This window comes from Rousettus aegyptiacus, unplaced genomic scaffold, assembly GCF_014176215.1.
Source record: "Rousettus aegyptiacus isolate mRouAeg1 unplaced genomic scaffold, mRouAeg1.p scaffold_m13_p_9, whole genome shotgun sequence".
NCBI classification, from domain to species: domain Eukaryota; kingdom Metazoa; phylum Chordata; class Mammalia; order Chiroptera; family Pteropodidae; genus Rousettus; species Rousettus aegyptiacus.
The window spans coordinates 100889855-100909273 of NW_023416312.1; the positions used below are offsets into that span (position 1 = coordinate 100889855).

General features: G+C 54.5%; 3 protein-coding genes and 1 non-coding gene across 5 annotated transcripts; 3 read left to right on the plus strand and 1 right to left on the minus strand.

Moving 5' to 3' along the window:
* The first annotated feature begins 467 nt into the window (after positions 1-467).
* On the plus strand, positions 468-2943 carry RPL10 (ribosomal protein L10). The gene is made up of 6 exons (XM_016123664.2): positions 468-513; positions 1370-1428; positions 1518-1625; positions 1828-1966; positions 2487-2649; positions 2734-2943. Exons 1-6 carry the CDS (start codon positions 491-493, stop codon positions 2884-2886), a joined length of 645 nt encoding a protein of 214 aa, XP_015979150.1. The 5' UTR covers positions 468-490; the 3' UTR covers positions 2887-2943.
* LOC118608153 lies at positions 2304-2438 on the plus strand. The gene has a single exon (XR_004952946.1). It is a non-coding gene; the product is annotated as a small nucleolar RNA SNORA70 (small nucleolar RNA).
* Positions 2944-3654: 711 nt separating the features above from the next.
* On the minus strand, positions 3655-9876 carry DNASE1L1 (deoxyribonuclease 1 like 1). The gene is made up of 8 exons (XM_016123679.2): positions 9721-9876; positions 6849-7058; positions 6402-6490; positions 6236-6322; positions 5051-5151; positions 4800-4912; positions 4471-4719; positions 3655-4390 (listed from the first exon to the last, which is right to left on the minus strand). The coding sequence occupies exons 2-8, from the start codon at positions 6981-6983 to the stop codon at positions 4241-4243; spliced, it is 924 nt and encodes a 307-aa protein (XP_015979165.1). The 5' UTR covers positions 6984-7058; positions 9721-9876; the 3' UTR covers positions 3655-4240.
* Positions 9877-11291: 1415 nt separating this feature from the next.
* Positions 11292-18708, plus strand: TAZ (tafazzin). 2 transcript variants are annotated; one of them, XM_016123692.2, is made up of 10 exons: positions 11294-11724; positions 11817-11945; positions 12927-12972; positions 13220-13305; positions 16621-16701; positions 16801-16842; positions 17002-17064; positions 17238-17290; positions 17688-17765; positions 17878-18708. In XM_016123692.2, the coding sequence occupies exons 1-10, from the start codon at positions 11616-11618 to the stop codon at positions 17977-17979; spliced, it is 789 nt and encodes a 262-aa protein (XP_015979178.1). In that variant the 5' UTR covers positions 11294-11615; the 3' UTR covers positions 17980-18708. The 2 variants fall into 2 exon arrangements, with proteins under 2 accessions (XP_015979168.1, XP_015979178.1); XM_016123682.2 differs by having other exon boundaries at positions 11292-11724; positions 17688-18708.
* The last annotated feature ends 711 nt before the right edge of the window (positions 18709-19419 follow it).

Below are 19419 nucleotides of genomic sequence, written 5' to 3' on the forward strand. Positions count from 1 at the left end.
CCGTGAGCCCCACTTGGGGGTACCTCACTTCTTTCAACACTAGGAACACACGTCACAGTTCTAGCAAAGCCTCGGGCCAAGTTCTACGCCCACGATGGCCAGACGGAAGCGGCCTCCTGGTGTCGATGTGGCGAAACCCCATTCGCCAGATGGCGTGAGCCGCCCGGTGCCAAGCCGCTGCCGTGCTTTGCGCATGTGTCCGGTGCAGCCCGTACCCATGCGCAGAACGCCAGCGCGTCTATGGTCCGGGAGCCTGACAGAGCGTCTCCCCGCCCTCACGGGGACTCTATGGTTCCTACTTGTGAAGACAGACCGACTATATAAGGCCTACGTAGGGGCGGGAGCGCCTCTTTTTCTCTGGCGTGGTGAGTAGATGCTGTTCAAAGCTCGCCCGGTCCCCTCGGTCTTTCTCTGCTGTAGTTTGAGGCCTGTCTTCATCTTCTGTTCCGGTTTTTGTGTCTTTGCAGCCACTGAGGATCCTTGTGCCATCATGGGCCGCCGACCCGCCCGATGGTGAGTGCCGAGTCCAGTTTCGCTGCTGTGGGATAAAGGAGAGAGAACTGCGTTGGTCCTATGAAAGCAGCCGTGGGGTGGGGCCTCCCTAGTGTGGCTTTCTCCTTTGAGGGATCTTCCCCAGTACCTTCCGGTTCGCTTAGGTCTCGATTTATGTTATATGTTTCTTTTTGTTAAAACTTAATTCCGCTCTTTGAGCACTCCTCCCCTCTTTGTTACATTGATGTTGGACCGCGTGTGCTGTGCTATTTTCAGGCTGGAAGTGACGGCCGCCTTGCATCCCTCCGTGCGTCTTGGAAATGGGACTCCTTTTCGGGCTGTCTTCTCTGGGTCTTTGTGTGCCATTCTTGTCTTTCCCTGGCTACGTGCCATACGGGTTCGGATGCGTCGCGTGGCCTGCAGGGGGCGCGAGGACTTCTTCACGTGGCTCCTTAGCGAAATGCCACGTGCCCAAAATTCTTTAGGGTGGATTGCATGACCTGTGCTGTTAGGCCTGCGGCAGATTGTGGTATGCAGTGCCTTGGAGTGACAGATGTTTTTAACTGGGGAAGTCCGTTTCCAGGTGTTGGCCTTATTGGAAATTTAAAACCCACTAACGCGACAAGATATTTTTGCTTTTATGTTTCTCGCATGGTCATCCTGTAACTTTGGGCCACTTTGTTTTGACTGTCTTGCTTTAGAGTCAATTTCCAGGAATGGAGGCAGGTTATGGATTAATGTGTCACCCCCCCCCACACACACACACACACACGCACACCTTTCCCATCCTTCATCTGGTCTTTAAGGGAGCTCTCAATGCCTATTGTCAAATTCATTTGTGGACCCCCGCAAACCTGGGTTTTTCCCCTCCCTGCAGTTACCGGTACTGTAAGAACAAGCCGTACCCAAAGTCTCGCTTCTGCCGAGGTGTCCCTGGTAAGTAGTGGAAGAGCGCCCCAACTCGTTTGGCTCCGCTGACGCAATTGCCCGTGGCACTCCACACAACTTACCCCAGCTTTTTTCAGATGCCAAGATCCGAATCTTTGACCTGGGGCGGAAGAAGGCAAAAGTGGACGAATTCCCACTCTGCGGCCACATGGTATCAGATGAATATGAGCAGCTCTCTTCCGAAGGTAAGGCGTAAGGCTCCTTGTTAATCTCACCTTGTTCTATCTCTGAACTCCCCCAGCCGAATCTGGAGCCCACTCTACCAGAATTACCGGTTCATTAATCATGGGCACCCAGTTGAGTCTCTTAATGAAACTCACCCAGGCAATACAGATGTTCCCTCTATGCCTTTCGTCTCATCCTGCTGCCTGCCTTTTCCCCACCTAGCCCTGGAGGCTGCCCGTATCTGTGCCAACAAGTACATGGTGAAAAGCTGTGGCAAAGATGGCTTTCACATCCGAGTGCGGCTCCACCCGTTCCATGTAATTCGCATCAACAAGATGTTGTCCTGTGCCGGGGCTGACAGGTGAGCGATGTCCTGCGTCTCGGGTGTTTTCCCATAACTTGAGAATCTCTATGATGGGCTTGATTTTTCTATCAGGGCAAAGAGGTGCTGACCCTGAATAAAGACTCAACCACTGATAGCAAATCCAGGCCAGTGGCTGGCAAGGTTTTGATTGGACACTTGACTCCCAGAAACAAACACAAAGGGCATTAAGAGGGGGGAGGTGCTTCTGAGGGAGTAGCTTTGAGCCTGGTGACAGGCGTCTGCCAGAAAGTAGGATGCTGGGGCAGTCACATGTTTGGGGGCTTTCAGATGAGCCCAGTGGCCCCTTGCAGGGATCCCGGCTAGTCTTAAGTCACTGCAGCCAATTAAGCCGACTGTGCTCCTTTCCCCATAGGGGCCTAGTGTGCAATGGCTGCAGACAGCAGCATCCTTGGTAGTGTGCGCAGCCTATTGTCTGTATGGGTTGTTCTAAGGGACCTTGGAGACAGTCCTTTTCTGGTGGACACTCATGTCTGACCTCATGCTATTTCTAATCTAGACTCCAGACAGGTATGCGTGGGGCCTTTGGAAAGCCCCAGGGCACAGTGGCCAGAGTTCACATTGGCCAGGTAATCATGTCTATTCGCACCAAGCTGCAGAACAAGGAGCATGTGATTGAGGCTCTGCGCAGGGCCAAGTTCAAGTTCCCTGGCCGCCAAAAGGTAAATAGTGCTGCAGCTTTGATGTCCTGCCTTTCCTTGGCCCCAAACCCAGTCATCCTGACTCAATGCTTTTTCTCTCCACAGATCCACATTTCCAAGAAGTGGGGCTTTACTAAGTTTAATGCGGATGAGTTCGAAGACATGGTGGCCGAAAAGCGGCTCATCCCAGATGGCTGCGGGGTCAAATACATCCCTAATCGCGGCCCCCTGGACAAATGGCGGGCCCTGCACTCATGAGTCTTGACAATGCTCTCCCCTCACTCTCACACTAATAAATCCGTATTTCTGTCTGTCTCTGCCTCTGGGTTCATGGAGGAGGGGGGAGCCTCTGGGAACCCCAGTGTCAGACTATCCTTTCTCTTCCAAAAAAGGCTGACAGTTTAGCAGGGCCCACGAGCAAACACTCATAGGGCTTGACAAAAGAGACCTTTGGGCAGATGCTGTGCAGCTTCCCTCAGCCTGTGGATCCTTGTGTGCCAGGGCCACTCTTGTAAGAGGTTCTGGAGGTGTCCTTGGGGAGTGGAGTGGAGCGGAGCGGCAAGAATAGGCCCTGAGGGTGCTGCTAGGCGAGATGGCTTGAGGCGCCTGGAGAAGAACCTGGATTGCAGGCAGTGCTTAGTCCCTCCCACCCTTGAAATGCCCCTAGCTTTGTAATTTTTATAGCCATTTCTGAAGTTTAAAAGTATTTTTGGCCTCAAGGAGATTGCTCTAAACCATAAGTATGATTATAACTTGTAACAGCTGTAATGTCCTGCTGTTTTTGGTAAGTTCTGTTCTCTGAAAACGCTCGGGAAGAAATGGTCTCTTCTCGCAAGACCAAAACCGAACATAATCGTTGACGTTTTACTATGTATAGTGTAGCCCCTTCCCTGTGCAACCATGTATTCCTGCAGCAGTTAATAGTTGCTCTTACAACTGTAGCCTTGGCAACTAGCCTCCCTGGGATTGTGAACTGTGAATGCACTTATGTATCAACGCGAACTGACAGCAGCCAGGGTGGAGATACAGTGGGTAGAAACAGTAGGCTTTATTTACTAGAGGCATCAGGGCTTTTTTTATTGAATTACAGATGAGCTTAAATGTTTCTCTTTCAGCGGTGTGTGTGAGCTGTTTTAGCCCCGCCCTTGCGTCTACTAGTCTGTATATCAATTTATGTGGATCCTGTGTAAAGATGGCCCTTTGACATATTAAGACGTAATTTCCATACAATATGGTTTGTTTTCAGTGTTTCCTTTTCATGGTAAAATAATTTTAACTCGTGATTCCATTTTCTAAGCCCTGCCATTTAGCCAAGATCACTGCCTCCTGAGCTTGCTTTCTGACCCTCCCCCAGCCCTAGAGCCTGCTTAGTCCCCACCTTTGACATGGGGTGGGGGGTGGGGAGTGTCATGGCTCCATCCTTAGGGCCGGGGGGCCTTCCTCTTCCACATTCTAATGCCAGGCAAAGGCAGAGGGCTGCAGTCCAATAGGGCAGGGCTGGTGGAGGGGGAAGGGGTGGAGTTACTTCTGGGGACCGAGGCCAGGGTTTCAGTCCTGAAGGCAGTGTAGTCATCACATCTGTGGGCAGCAGTCAGTGAGTGGGGGTGGGGATTCAGGCCACCGGGCCCAGCTGGAGGGGCAGGAGTGGCAGCAGCAGTGACGGCAGCAGCAAAGTGGTCAGACTGAGGGGCCGGATCTGCTGAGCGGCCTGGCTCAACTTCAGCTCCACCTCCACGGGGTAGTGGTCACTGATGTTGAGGGCCTGGATGTGTGCAGTGGAACAAGATGTCAGTATCGGGGCCGAGGCACTTCCCTGTGACCCTGCTGGTCTCAAACCTTTACCTCCTCCTCAGTGAGCTGCAAGTACTTGGGGAATTCGAAGGTGGCTGCGGTCCGCAGCAGGCTCTGACAGCGCTCCCCGTAGAGCACTATTCGGTCATAGGCACAGTGGGTGCTGGCCCGCACAGTGGTGTCCTCCTCATCGGGAATCGCCCAGTAGAAGCCGGCATGAGTTCTCAGCTCCAGCTCGCTCAGTTGCTTTTTGGGCAGCGAACTGCAGTCAGCATTGAAGTCCCCGAGCAGGATTATGTCCTGCAGAGGAGAAAAGTCGTCGGGCCTGGCCGCCCTGCCTTCCGGTCCCCATCCATCTCGTGCAATCTGGCCAGCCCTACCTTGCTCTTCCAGTGCTGGGAGACATCCAGAAACACATCGTACAGGGCGTCTAGCTCCTTCGCTACAGCCTTCGGAGTGGTGTGCAGGGGGACCAACACCAGGCTGGGAAGGACTGCAAGGCCCCAGATATGGAGGGCTCCCTTCCACTCCTGGCCCTGCTCCACCCAGCCTCTGGGGGACCAAGTCCCCAATAAAGCCAGCCAGACCCCCTTCCCACTCCTATGTAGCAGGGACACCCTTCCCCTCCTACCGTTGCTGGGCAAAGTGAACTGGGCCACGAAGGGCTCCCGAGCAAAGAGGTCCTCCTTGTCATTGTACACGTAGGAATCCAGGACCTTCGTCCTGTGTGACCTGGGGGACCAAGGGACAGAAAGCAGTGGTCCTGCATCACTGATGGGGGCCCTCCATCAGCAGCTCTGTTTCACGTAGGCACAGCCTTCCCAGCCTTTTTTTTTCCTAGAATTTTTTCTTCTTGAGATAGAATGCGCAATTAAATGCACAGTTCAGTGGTGTTTAGTACATTGATAAGGTTGTGCGACCATCACCACAATCAATTTTAGAACGCTCTTTTCACCCCAAAAAGAAACCTTATACCTGTGAGCAGTCACTTTCCATTCTCCTCCCCCTTAGCCTCTGGCAGCCACTGACCTATTCTGTCTCTATAGATTTGCCTATTCTGAGCATTCTATGTGAACAGCATCAAATAATATGTGCTCTCCTGTAGCCGCTTTCTTAGCGTAGGTTTCTAACATTCAGCCATGTTGCAGCATGAGTCAGTATTTCGTTGTTTCTTAAGGGTGAATAACATTCTGTTGGAGAAAGCGCCTTTTCTTCACCCATTCATCAGGCGATTCACACTTGGGTCGTTTCCATTTTGGGATGTTATGAGTGATTCTGCTATGAGCATTCCTGTGCGGACATGTTTCTGTTCTTCCATTCCTTTGGAGTGAATTCTAGATATTATCTAATTTCATCTACATGGAGAAATAGGTCTCCTTCCCTGACTGTCCCCCTTGCCCTCTCAATCCTGACCCCCAAAGGGCTCCCCCCACCAGGCTGCCCTCCCAGGGACTTAGAGCTGTTTCGGAATACTGTGTCTACCCAAGGCCCACGACAGGGCCCCATCAAGCCTCTTTCTAGAAACAGCTGCTTCTGGCAGCCAGACTTGTCCCAAGCCCCAGTGGCTTCAATGGGAGAGAGGCAGGGGGACCTGACATCTGTGTGTGGGGAAGGCCCTCTGCTGTCCTACACAAGGACACCAAAGCTGGTGAGGGTAGAGGAGAGGCAGATCTCAGAATGAAGCCATTGAGGAGGAAAAGTGTGATGAGAAGGTGAGGGCTGCCCCAGGAGGAAGGGGCCTGTAGCCTTTGGGACTTCCGAGCCACCTCAAAGTGAGCTGAGCACCAAGCCCACCCCAGCCGCCACCTGTGCTTACCGGTAGATGTACACGTACTTCTCCATGTATGTGTTGCGCCCCAGCAGGGGGCTGCTCAGGAAGCTGTAGGGCCCAGAGCCATCAAATCTGCCAGGAAAGGGGAGCCCAAGGTCAGGGGCCATAAGGCTCGAGGGGCCTGGGATTACACCCACTGAACCTGCCTCACCGGTTGAGTTCTCGAAGCAGGAGGGAGATGGCATTTCCAGAAGAGTCTATCACCTCCTGCAGCACCATGATGTCACAGCGAGCCAGGATCTGCAGAACACAGGGAAGACCGGTTCCACTCAGTGACCGCTGCTCCGAGGAGGGGTGGAGTCCCTGAGGAACTGCCACTAACATGGGCAAGAGTATCGTGGCGTGCTGACTGTGGCCCACAGAGAGCAGTAGGACTAGAAAGGACCTGGGAGAAGACTGAATGCCATTGGAACCTACAATGTACCCATTTCACAGAGGAAGACTCAGGCCAATGACAGGGAGGGACTGTGCTCTTCGCCTCTGCACCCATGTCTGTTGAAGTCCCCTCTTCTCTGGGACTGCCCCCCTGGTCCAGCAGGGCTGGGGTCTTTGGCTCATGGTCCTCAGGGGAGCAGCTTACCTACAGTGATGAACTTACCCGCACTAAGGTGTCCATCACATGTTCCTTGGCCACTTTGGTAAGTGACAGCCGCTGGACGTTGAAGGCACAGATGCGAAAGGTCTCAGCCCCACCAGTCAGGAGGAGGAGCAGGAGCGCGGCTGGGCAGTGCATGGCTGTGTGCGGGCTGCTGGGACCCTCCGGAGGGATCCAGGTCGGCGCCGGGTGTGGTCCCAGCTGTGTTTGGTTCTGTTTTCAGAAAAACATGGTGTTATTGGTCAGACAAAGCAACGCTCATCCTCATCTTGCTGCCCAGCACCACCATCCCAGGGCTGCCAGTGTCGCAGACTTCCTGGCTTTCTCCCCATGGACACCTTCTGGCATTGCCACGTATGGCTCGACCTCATTCTTTTAATTGTGGTAAAATAAACATAGCATAGCATTTAACACCTTAACCATTTTTAAGTGTACAATTCCGTGGCGTGGAACACATTCGCACTGTTGTGCAGCCATCCCTCCGTATCTATTCCCAGAACTTTTTCATCCTCCCGAACCGAAACTGTCCCCATTAAACACTGACCCCTCATTCCCTGTCCCCCAGCCCCTGGCACCAACCATCTTACTTTTTGAATTTCATATTTTATGTCTTTATTTTTATTAGTTTTACGTACAGAGCACAACAGTCAGACATTTACAGTATTTATGAGGTGCCCCCCCCCCCGATTGCTCCAGCGCCCGCCTGGCACCACGCGCGGCCATTGCAATACTGCTGACCGTATCCCCTGCGCTGTGCTCTGCGTCCCCGTGTCTGTTTTGTAGCTACTAATCTGTACTTCTTCATCCCTTCACCTTTTTCACCCAGTTCCCCAAACCTCCTCCCCACCGGCAGTCACTACTCTGTGTCTGAGTCTGTTCTCATTTTGTCTGTTCCTTTTGTTCCTCAGATTCTGTATATGAGTGAGATCATATGGTATTTATCTTTCTCTGTCTGACTTACTTCACTCAGCATAATACCCTCTAGGTCCATCCATATCATTCAAACGGTAAGATGTCATTTTTTTTTTTATGGCTGAGTAACATTCCATTGTATATATGAACCAAAACTACTTTATCCAATTGTCTACTGATGGGCACCTAGGTTGCTTCCACATCTTGGCTATTGTAAATGGCGCTGCAGTGAACACAGGGGTGCATAAATTTTACGAATTAGTTTTTTTTTTCTCTCTGGATAAATGCCTCAAAGTGCAATTTTTGGGTCATAAGGTAGTTCTATTTTTAGTTTTTTGAGAAGCTCCCAAATTTTTCCATAGTGGCTGTACCCATTTGTAATCCCACCAACAGTGCATGAGAGTTCCATTTTCTCCACGTCCTCTCTAGCGCTTGCTGTCTTTTGTTTTATTGATGATAGCCATTCTGACAGGTGTGAGGTGATATTTCATTGTGGTTTTAATTTGCATTTCCCTGATTAGTGACCCTGAGCATCTTTTCATATGTCTATCGGCCATCAGTATGGCCTCTTTGGAGAAATACCTATTCAGGTCTTTCACCCATTTTTTAATTGGATTGTTTGTTTTTTTGGTATTGAGTTGTATGAGTTCTTTATAAATTTTGGATATTAACCCCTCATTAGATGTATCATAGGCAAATATCTTCTCCCATTCAGTAGGTCGTCTTTTGGTTTTAGCAATGTCAACCACCCTACTTTCTATGAGTTCGACTCTTCCAGGAACCTCACAGGATGGAATCATTGAGCATAATGTCCTCAACGTCCATCCACATTGTAGCATGTGTCAGAATTTCCTTCCTTTCTAAGGCTAAATAACATTCCATTGTACGGAAAAACCACGTTTCGCGGTTTATCTTTGTGGATGGGCACTGGGGTTGCTTCTACCTTTTGGCTACTGTGAGTAATGCTGCTGTGAACACGAGTTCCTCCATCAAGTTCCTGCTTTCGATCTTTTTGGGTACATACCCAGAAGTGGAATTGCTGGGTCACATGGTAACACTATGTTTAATTTATTGAGGAATCACGGACTATTTTCCACAGCAGCTGCACCGATTTACATTCCCACCAATAGTGCACAAGGACTCTACTTCAGCTTTCCACCATTAGCAACTAGAAGAAACATCTGCGCACATATTTCTCTCCCAAACATGTGAGATGTTATCTTTGAGATAAGCTCCCAGCAGTGGAATTGCCGAGTTTAAAGGCGTATGCATTTAAAATTATCTCAAGATACACCAAATCGCCCCACTGGAGTGTGTGATGCGGCCCGGTACCGGCGCCCCGCCCCCACTGGCGATCCCCTTATTGTTCATCTTATGAACTGGAGCCTCCTCTTCCTGAGCTTCTCGGTTTATCTTTGTCTCAGACTCGCCCAGACGATGTTCTTTCGGGCTCAGTCCCATTATCCACTCCCTGTTCATGTGGCTCTCATTCGGTGACCTAAGTCTCTCTATTTCTATCTGCCTGCTCTTCTCTGTCACCTTGTCACCTTCCCCCTTGGGCTCACTTTCCGTCTCTCTCAGACTCTACCTGCCTCTGTTCGTCTGTCATTGCATTTCTGCATATCTACTTCACTCTCCTGGCTGGGCTGGATGCCTAGTCACCTGCTGTGTCACTCAAGTTACTTTGGGTTTCCTGCCCTGGTGCCTATTCTGGGATGTATGTGGGCATTTGGGCAGCCCTGCGCTGGCAAGGGCAGGCTTGGAGGCTCTAGGGCCGGGGCTCTCACAAAAGTGGAGAACAAGTACCAGACTGCGTTTCTAGCCTCAGCCCAAAGCCCAGCTCCGGCTCCCCACTCCACCAGGCCTTCGCCCCAGTCCTGAGGTTCACTTCCTTCCCCCTACTCCCTGTCACGGGGTGGGGGGTGCGACATCATCCCTCCCTCTGCCCAGAGGGCTCCCATACTTGCGTAGACCAGCTTGTCCGCACGCAGGTCTCGGCTGTAAGCGGATCGCAACACCCCACGAAATTGCAGCGCCTTCCTGACAGGGACGGGAGACAAAAGACGAAGGCGCTGCCTGAGTGAGACCCACCCGTCAAAGCCAGGGGAGCCACCCCGCCCGTCCTGACTCGGCCGGTCGCCCCGCCCACCCCGGCGGGCAGGCCCAGCCGCGGCTCCACCCCGGCTCTGGCTGGGAGGCTGGGCGCCTCGCCTGGGAACAGCCGACCTGCAGGTCTGCTTTCCCACTAGACCCCGCCTTCCCCTGGCCCTGGTGGGACCGGGCGGGGCTGGAGGCTCCGGGCTGCAGGCATTCGACGGACTAGTGAGTCACGGAGAGCGATCGAGCGACTGCAGCCCCTTAATGAGTGGTTGCCTGTGCCAACGGCGGGCGGCGCGGAGGAGCTGGCGCCCGAGTGTAGATCCTGAACTGAGATCCCCGAAGCCTGGCGCTCGGCCCCGGCTGCCGGACGCCTCCAGGCGGCATCTTGTGCGGAAAAATGCAAAAGCCGGAGCTCACGCCCCACGAGGCCCGCGGGGAGCCTGGCACCTCTGAGGACAAGAGCCTTCCTGCCACGTCACGCTGTGTGGCTGCACGCTCCTGAGCTCTGTGCCGACCCAAAGTGAGCGACAGCCGGTTCAGGGACTGGTGGTAGAAGTCAAGGGCGGACTGAGAATCTGTCCCCGAGAGAAGAGGACTAGAGAGCTGGCAGCTCAGTATCGCGTGGGGTACGGCACTGTCGCTGTTGGGACAACTGGGGAACTCGGGCGGGGTCTAAAGGTGGGAGGTGGGTCTTAACTGGATGATTGTGGCGTGGTCGTCAGGATTATGTCGCCATTGCCAGAGCCAAGCGCTAAATGGATTGGGGGTCGTGATGAATGAGCAGGTTGGAAAAAAATTTTAAATCAATAAAATTATGCTTTCAAAAGAAAAAAATAGACTTCTTAAGGAAGGGGTACGGGGCTTTCTTTTGAGGGTGACGAACATATTTCGGAACTAGATAGAGGTGTTAACTCTGCGAATGTAGTGATAACAATATTCTAATATATATATTGCTACATATGTTACATAACGTTACATTACATATTATATACGTACACATAGCACGATTCTGTAATGTTGTAAGTATGTAGAATTACATTGTGTAATATATAAAGATGTGATGTACATGAAACATTAAGTGCTGGAAAAGACCATAAAATGGGTAGGTTCATTCTACGTTACACGAATTTGACCTCAATAAAAATAAAGAGGGAAAACAACTAAAGTAAAAGTGATCCGCCAGCCCACAGTTTGGACGGTGTCAGGGAATCATGTTGTGCAGCCCTTGTTGCCTACGGGGACTTTCCATGGCTGAATTGAGACAAAAAGGGGCGCGCAGCGGGGACCCGCTTCGCGCTGGGGCCGCGGCGGCGCGGGGCGCTCGGCGGGTCGCGGGGCGCCGCGCGGGGCCCGGCGCGGGGCGGGGCCACACAGCCCACGGGGCCACCCCCGCTGCCGTCAAGCGGCCTGAGCACGTTTTGCGACAGGCGGTAGGGTTGCGAGGTACCGCGTGGATTTGCTTTCCGGCGAGTGCGGCTGCCGGTCCATCTTCTTCTATTTTCGCTACGACCCCCGGCCCCTGACCCCGGTGGCGGCTCGTCTGTGGCGAGAGAGCGGGGCCGGGCCAGTCTCTGGCCTGCCCCACGAGGTGACCTTGGTTTAGCCCACTGTCGCGCCGAGTCGCGGTGCCCGCCTGAGTCGCGGGCCTGTTAGGGACTCGGCTCTGTAGCGGTTGAGGACACAGACTTAGAGAGCGGCCCCATAGGCTGCCCCGTGGCAGGGTCACCGCCGCGCCGCCAGGGGCGGTGTGTGTGGGTGATGCCCCTACACGTGAAATGGCCGTTCCCCGCGGTGCCTCCGGTCACCTGGACCCTGGCCAGCAGCGTCGTCATGGGCCTGGTGGGCACCTACAGCTGCTTCTGGACCAGTGAGTGCGCTTCACCGGGTTGGGGGAGGGGAGCCCCGGGTCCCAGGGGAGAAGGAGGCCGAGATCCCCGGACACTCTCTCTCTCTCCCCAGAGTACATGAACCACCTCACCGTCCACAACAAGGAGGTGCTGTATGAGCTCATCGAGAATCGAGGCCCAACCACCCCCCTCATCACCGTCTCCAATCACCAGTCCTGCATGGATGACCCTCATCTCTGGGGTACCCAGACCAGTATTCTGAGCACAAGGAGGCAGGGAGAGAAGGGGGCCAGACAGAAGCAGAACAAACCCACTTCTCACTGGGTCTTCACATAGCTCTGGCACTGCTGTTTCTGGGGCGTCCTGCCTCGGAGGTGAAAGTTTGATTTGTAGTCCCTTGAGCATCCTCTCAGGCTATGCGATTTGGAGAGGGCGTCAGAAATTTTGAGGAAGTGGCTGCAGGACAAGGGCTGACAGCTTATTTACTGAGACGCAGCAGGCCTGTGGAGCCCTCCATTCTCTAAGCCATTGAAGGTCCCACAGAGTCTGGGGAACAAATCTGAGGACCTGTCAGGGAAACTCTGGACTAGGGGCTGGAAGACCTGTATCCTGGTTCCACGTTTGCCCCAGGCTGGGTTTGTACCCTTCATCCAGCCTCACCTGGGAGCCCACCTGGTTCCCCACCTAGATGTTCCCGCTCTACTCACTTCACAAGGAGCTGCTTGGCTCTGACAACCTGGATGTCTGGATAGAGGGGGGCCCAGAGCTTTCACCTCCGAATGCAGGTTGGACTATAGTACAGCTTGTGGGGAGCCACCTGGTGTAGTTGGAGCTGTATGGGGCTCACCATGGCTGCGGGGCAGAGAATGGTCTGTGGCCAGGAAGGTGGCTTTAGAGCCATCTGGTAGTCTAGACTAGGGTGGTGACAGTGACATTGGAGAGAGAGAGAGGTGTAGAAGAGTAAGGAATGTCAAAATATGTCAGGGAAGTAGGCAGACCAGACATAGTGACTAGTGAGAAATGGGGAATGAGAGAGAGAGGGAGAGAGAGGAGCCAGGGAGAATGTGGGGGTCCAGCCCAAGGGTCTGGAAGATGCCACTTTGGCCATAGGGAAATGGTAGTGCTGCTGCCGTTGTCCTTCATTCCTTGAAATGAGGTGACAGAAAACAGTGCTCTCTAGGGACAAGATAAGTTGGGGCATGAAGCCTTTCCTCTCCTCTAGGGATCCTGAAACTCCGCCACATCTGGAACCTGAACTTGATGCGTTGGTGAGGAGGAACGGGCCCCTCCCAGTGGGCCTGGCCGGCCTCACCTGTCTCTGCCCAGATTTGCCCTCCTCTTGCTCTGCCCAGGAGGCGGCACCCAGCAGTCCAGGCAGGGCACGGGGTGGGGCCCCACAGGCCCTCCTGTGCCTCTGCTGCCCAGTGCTGCTGCTGTCATGCATCACGCTTGTGGGGTGGGTCCGGAAGCAGGGTGCGGGGGAGGCGGGGATGACGGCGTCTGTTCCCACTCCAGGACTCCTGCAGCGGCAGACATCTGCTTCACCAAGGAGCTACACTCCCATTTTTTCAGCTTAGGCAAGTGCGTGCCCGTATGCCGAGGTGAGCTGCTCTTCCCGCAGGGGCTGGTGGGCCAGTGGGTGCAGGGTGGTGCTTCTGCAGGCTTCTCTGGCCTCCTTGGGACAGGGAGCCTGGTAGCCAGTGCCTCTGGCTTGGCAGCACTGGGAGTAGAAGGGCCCAGGTGAGACAGAAAGCCTGGGAGCAAGGGGAGCCGGGGGCTGCTGCCCCACTGGCTGTCCAGCTCCGTTGAGTGGCAGCAGAGGTGGCGGTGGCTGCTGGAGGCTTGATGGCTTCTTGGACAGTGCTCGAGTCTCTGTGACTGCCTGATGGCTGTGCGAACCTGGAGCTCTGGCATTGGAAGTCAAGGTGGCATTATTCACAGCCCCTTCTCTTGAGAACGTTACTAAAAGACTCGCTGACGTCTCTGTGGTGTCACGGGACTGTGAATGCAGTGGCATGTGTCACAGGCTGCAGGGTTTGGGAGAACAAGCATGATTGTGAGGTGAGGTGTGTGACATTGAATGACTTCCCAGCACCACTCAAGAGCCTTAGGAGGTAGGGGCCGTTTCCGTTCCCATTCTCCAAATAAAGGGGCTTGGAGGGATTTAAGCTGCTGGCTCAAGGTAATGGGGCCAGAGATGGCAAAGCGAGGATTTGAATCCAGGTTGCTCTTCCCTCTGGGGAAGTAGAACTTTTCTAGGTAGAGAATGAAAGTAAAAGCATTCTAGATGCTGGAAGCGATAACGGTAGGAAATGCAGGTTGCAGGCCGAATGTGAAGGTTCTGGAATAATCACGTTAAGAATTTTAGACTCTGCTCTCTCATCGGGATAGTGATGTGCTTTGGTCTGTGCTTGAGAGAGAGCGTGAGCACCCTGGCTGCAGAGGCTGGTGGATGGGAGCAGGGCCAGAGCAGGCGAGGAGCCCGCTCAGGGGCTGTCACAGCAATGCTGTGCCTCTGAGGGTCACCGTGGAGAGCCTGAGAAGGGGACAGCCTTGGGATATCCTCTGGAGGCAGAGTTGACCGAACCTGTTGATAGGTTGGGCGTGGGAGGGGGCAAGCAAAAGAGAACCCAGCGATGACGCTGGGTGACATCTGGTGATACCGAGCCACTGGGGAGAGATGGTATGAGGGGAAAGCAGTGTGGTGTTCGGGAGGGGACACGAGTCCCGTTCAGCACATGCTTTAGCTGAGGAGCCTGTCACCCAAGGAGAGGCGCAGCCCCAGAGGCAGTGGGCTACGCAGTTCTGGAACTCGAAAAGTTGGTTGAGAATGAAGATACTGGGGACTCAGCCACAAAGGAAGTCACAAACAGAGGTGAGATTGTAGAAGGGAAGAGCAGGGAGAGAGCAGTGGCCAGAGAGGAAGGAAGCAAAGCAGGACCCTGGAGAAACTGTTTTCTTGCCTCGGGAGCTTCTGGGAGCTGGAGGGGGAGGGGAGAGGAGACAGCAGGGGTGGGCACTTCCCCCCAGAGGTTGGTGGGTCAGGAGGAGAGAGGAAGAAGTAATCCAGCGTGTTAGAGGTGTCAAGGGGGAGTATTTTTATTTCTAGTCGATCAAAGTAAAACATGGTAAAATACAATAAGGTAACCTAAAAAAAAATGAAAAGCTTCAGCACCCACAAACCTTCAGGCTACTCCCCAGAGATAGCTGCCTGGAGCGCTTTTTATTTTTGTTGCTTTTGGAAACTACTTTGTCCCGCTAGAGCACGAGCAGAGACTACAGTGTCATGGCTGGTGACTTTGGTGTTCATCACATCCTGCTCTAGAGATGGGGCCTCTGCTCACGTACCCCAGCCCGAGTCTCAGTTCCTCCCTCCTGCAGCCTCAGGCAGATGTGCCTCGCAGGTGCACTTCTTGCCTCCTGAAGTCAACCCTTAAGCCTAAGCACCTCCAGGGAGAGACAGTGGGCGAGGACAAGCCTTTTATCAAACACATTTGATGAATAGCAGAGATCTGAATGTGTGTTGAAGCAAAGGCAGGATCTGGCATCTGTGTTCCAAAAAAAAATCCCCCTTTCCTCCCTGAAGTGTAGGCTTTGCGATGGGACCTGAAGTATCGGAGGAATCTCGTACGAGCTCTCCAAGTGAGCAGAAAGGGTGTTTGCAAAAGCTAAACATTGTGAAGTATGGCTCCAAGAGCATCACATTGTTTTCAAAGTTTGATTTCAAGCTGGGTGGCTGGGTTGCACCAGTGGGTTTGAGCAGGGAAGGAGCTGGCACCTCCGACTCCCTAGAGCCCTAAACCAGTACCTTCCAAAGACAGCCTAGCAGAGAATAGGTTGCAAGTCCGGTCCCTGGTGCACTGGCCCTGTGACATTACCCATCTGCGCTGTGGCTCTCTAGCCCCTCCTTGCTAAAATGAGGATGCTTACTCAACCTCGCTCCTTCAACCACCCCCTTCTCTGTCTCTGTCCACTGTAAGGACGTGGTCGATGAGCTTCTCACTGTGCGTGGTCACAGGTTGTCCCCACACAACGTCAGGCACCCATGTCTGCGCTGTTGCTGAGCATCGGGCTGCCTGGGTCTGGTATCATGGTCTGAGCATCTCTAAGGCCAGCGTTGCTAGCATGGGGGACAGCTCAAACCCACTTTCCTCAGTAGCAAGTTTTAGTTTTTCCCAACTCGTAGCACCGTGTGTCCCATCAAATGGAGAGTCAGTAGTTTTCAGGGGAGCCCTGTGACGAAGGGGCCAGCGGGAGGGACAGAGGAGGCAGAGGGCGCAGGCAGGACTGGGAGGCCCGTGAGGCGAAGCGGCGGTAACTGCCCGGGCCCCTGGGAGAGAGGTGCTGTATAGAATTGGGCCCTAGCGAGGCTGGAAGTCATGAATAGACTCGGTTTGCTCCAGCAGCACCCTCCAGGCCAGGGGCAGCCGATGTAGAGTCCCCCAGGGTGGCGCATCCCAAGGAGAAAGAAGGCTCCAAGAGCTTGGCTGGGGAGGGAGGGCGATGTGTGGGCCGGGGGTCCACCAGGGGCATAGCATGCCTGTGGCCGAGCGGCCCTTCGGGTGAGGCTGTGGCGTGACCAACAGCAGAAGGCGAGCTTGGAGATCGGTAGAGGAATCGTCAAATTCAGAATTTGAGTTGAAGACAATTTGAGATGATGATGACGCCACCTTGCACGTGACAGGCACTCAGAGGTTTAAAGGATATTATTGAACAAAGGATGCCATGGGCCACAGCGCGGTGCACAGCGGTGCAGCTGGAACCGAGGGGCCCAGGAGAGACAGTCGTCGGAGGGTGTCCCTCCGGATCGCGCTGTGGGAAGAGGAAGTCCCTGAGCTTCTGCTTCATTCCCAGGGACAGGGGAGGAGGGGCCCCGGGAGAATGGAGACTGATGGGGAGAGGCCTTTTCTGGGCAGGAGATGGCGTCTACCAGAAGGGAATGGATTTCATTTTGGAGAAGCTCAACCATGGAGACTGGGTGCACATCTTCCCCGAAGGTCAGTGGGGCTGGCAGGGTCAGAGCACGCCCAAGAATATGGTCGGGACCCCCTGGACCCCTCCAAACCCTCACCACTGTCCCCTGTCTCTCTCGATAGGGAAAGTCAACATGAGCTCTGAGTTCCTGCGCTTCAAGTGGGGTAAGGGCTGCTGGCCCTCTCTGGTTCAGTCAGACCATGGCACACGGGGCGGATGGCTGTGTTGGTAGCGGCAGCAAGGGAACGGGGACGGCAGGGGTGACCCCAGCTGGCGGCTGGCACTGAAGCTCCGCTTACGCCAATTCCCTCTCCCTGGGGCAGGAATCGGGCGCCTGATTGCCGAGTGTCACCTCAACCCCATCATCCTGCCGCTGTGGCATGTTGGTGAGCGTCCCTCTTAGGCGGAGCCTGTGGTCTGAGGATGGGGAGACGGGCTTCCGTAGGAGGTGTCTGGGGGGTGTTCTACTGGATGGCAGGGAGAGGGTGCCTGGGTGGGGGCTGGGGCCACCCTGCTGCGCCCCACACCTGCTCCTCAGCCTCTGTCCACTGTGCCGCAGGCATGAATGACGTCCTTCCTAACAGCCGGCCCTACTTCCCTCGCTTTGGACAGGTGGGTAGAGGCTGTTGACCTTCGTCAGTCTGTCTGTCTGTCTGCTCCTGGTCTCCCACTTAGCATGACTGGGGCCAGATTCAGGAGGAGCTGAGCTTGAGGCTGCAGCAGAGGGACCATGTGGCACACAGGGACTTCCTGGCACCAAGGCCAATTTAAGGAGAGCAAAGGAATCAGGGCTGAGCCCTGGGGTTGGGACACTACAGGACATTTAGAGCACAAATCCAAGGACTGGAATGGGCCTTAGACGTCACTGAGCCTTGTTTTAAAGAAGGAGAGTAGCTCAACGGAGCACAAAGCAAGTTAGGGGCAGGACGTGGCTTCTGGCTCCCCAAGGCAATGTGGCTGGGGCTGTGGGCACTCACCCTGTTCCTGTCACCCCTCCACCTCCCTGCAGAAGATCACCGTGCTGATCGGGAAGCCCTTCAGTGCTCTACCTGTGCTCGAACGGCTCCGGGCAGAGAATAAATCGGCTGTGAGTTGTCCCAGGCTGTCCTCGGCCCCTCCCGGTGCCTTTGGCCTGGGGGGTGCGGTCCCTGGGCAAAGGTCTTTGAGGGCTGCAGGCCAGCCCCAGTCCTTCCCCTCAGGTGGAGATGCGCAAAGCCCTGACTGACTTCATTCAGGAGGAATTCCAGCGCCTGAAGAGCCAGGCGGAGCAGCTCCACCACCACCTGCAGCCCGGGAGATAGGCCGGTCACACCCAGCCCTGACCCAGGTGCCTCCTGAGGCCTGGGAAAGAGGCAGCTCTGGGGCCCAAGCCCCAGCCGCCAGGCTCCCAGCGCTGCCTCTGGGGGCTCGCCCCGCACACAGCTGGGGCTGGGGAATGGACCGATGCTTTGAGCCCAGATACGGTTTTTTAGGCAGATTTGTTCATAACCCTTAAAGGGTGACCTCCCCTAGTTGGTGAGCATTCCAGCTCCTCTGCTGTTCTTCAGTTGACGGGAGGGTCACAGCTGCTCCTACTCGACCACTCTGGGAGGAGGAGATTTAGGCCAGGGCCTCTGCCCTTCTTGCCTTCAAGTGTCCTTTCCCTGGGCCTATGTCCCGAGGGAGGGAAGTCGGGGGGTAGGTGGCCAGGCCTGAGCTTCAGAGAGGGGCCCAGAGGGGCCCAGAGGGGCCCCTACAGTTGGGGGCTGCTCCCCACCTCATCACGGATTCCCTTCTGCCGGAGGTTCCCACAGGCCTGGGAACCACGGGCAGGAGCCAGCCCCTGGATGCAGGCAGGGTAGCGGCCCTTTGCCACAAGTGGAGCCCAGTGGGACCGGGCCTGCAGCAAGGGGCCTGAGACCTGGCTGCTGTCCCCATGCTGAGGCCCACCAACTTTTCCGTCCTTTCTGTGTCCCTGGCATCACTCCAGTCCCCTGAAGCCGGGTTGCCATGTTTTGTAAACAATAAAACCTCTGCATTGTGCTGTTTTACCTCCGGCCTCTCTGTAGGGTGAGGGGTGGGAGGTGACCCTCTGGACAGGAAGGCTGGACCCTTAGAGCCCTTGAGTAGGTGGGCATCGAACTCTCAGCACACACCAGCCATTGACTTCTGCCACTGTCTGTAATCCCCAGAACCTGGCAAAAGTAGGAATTAATTTCATTTTGCAAAACAGGCAGAGCGAGGCTAAATGGACTTGCCGCAGAAGCCGAAGTTAGCAAAGTAGGGAGAAGCAAGTAGCAGTCCAGTCCTCCCCTGGCTGTCCCCAGGAGGCGGGAGGTGTCGAGGGCTCAGTCAGTGAGCTGCAGCAGGAGGCGGGAAGGGGGACACCTAGACTGAGCTTGGGACCTCTGGCGGGAGTAAAAAAAGCAGATGCAGGTGGTGACGCTCCTGGCAGAAGCCCAAGGCAAATCCTCTCTAGAGAAAAGCAAGCTCAGTTTAGGCCCCCAGTTCATCCACAGGTGAAGATCAACCAAAAAGACCTCACAAAGATCAAGCACATAAGGAAAAGAAGCTCAATGGGCAGCGGAAACAAGAACGGGTTGAAACTCTTGGGGACCTCTGAAATTGACAGTGTCAGGCAGAATGTGGAAAAAACTATAATAGAAATTGTTACCAAAACTGTAGGGGTCTGTTTGCCTGTGCGTGAATCCTAGAAGGAATACGGGCAGGTTTGCAGCAAAGAAAGTAAGGACTTATTTCAG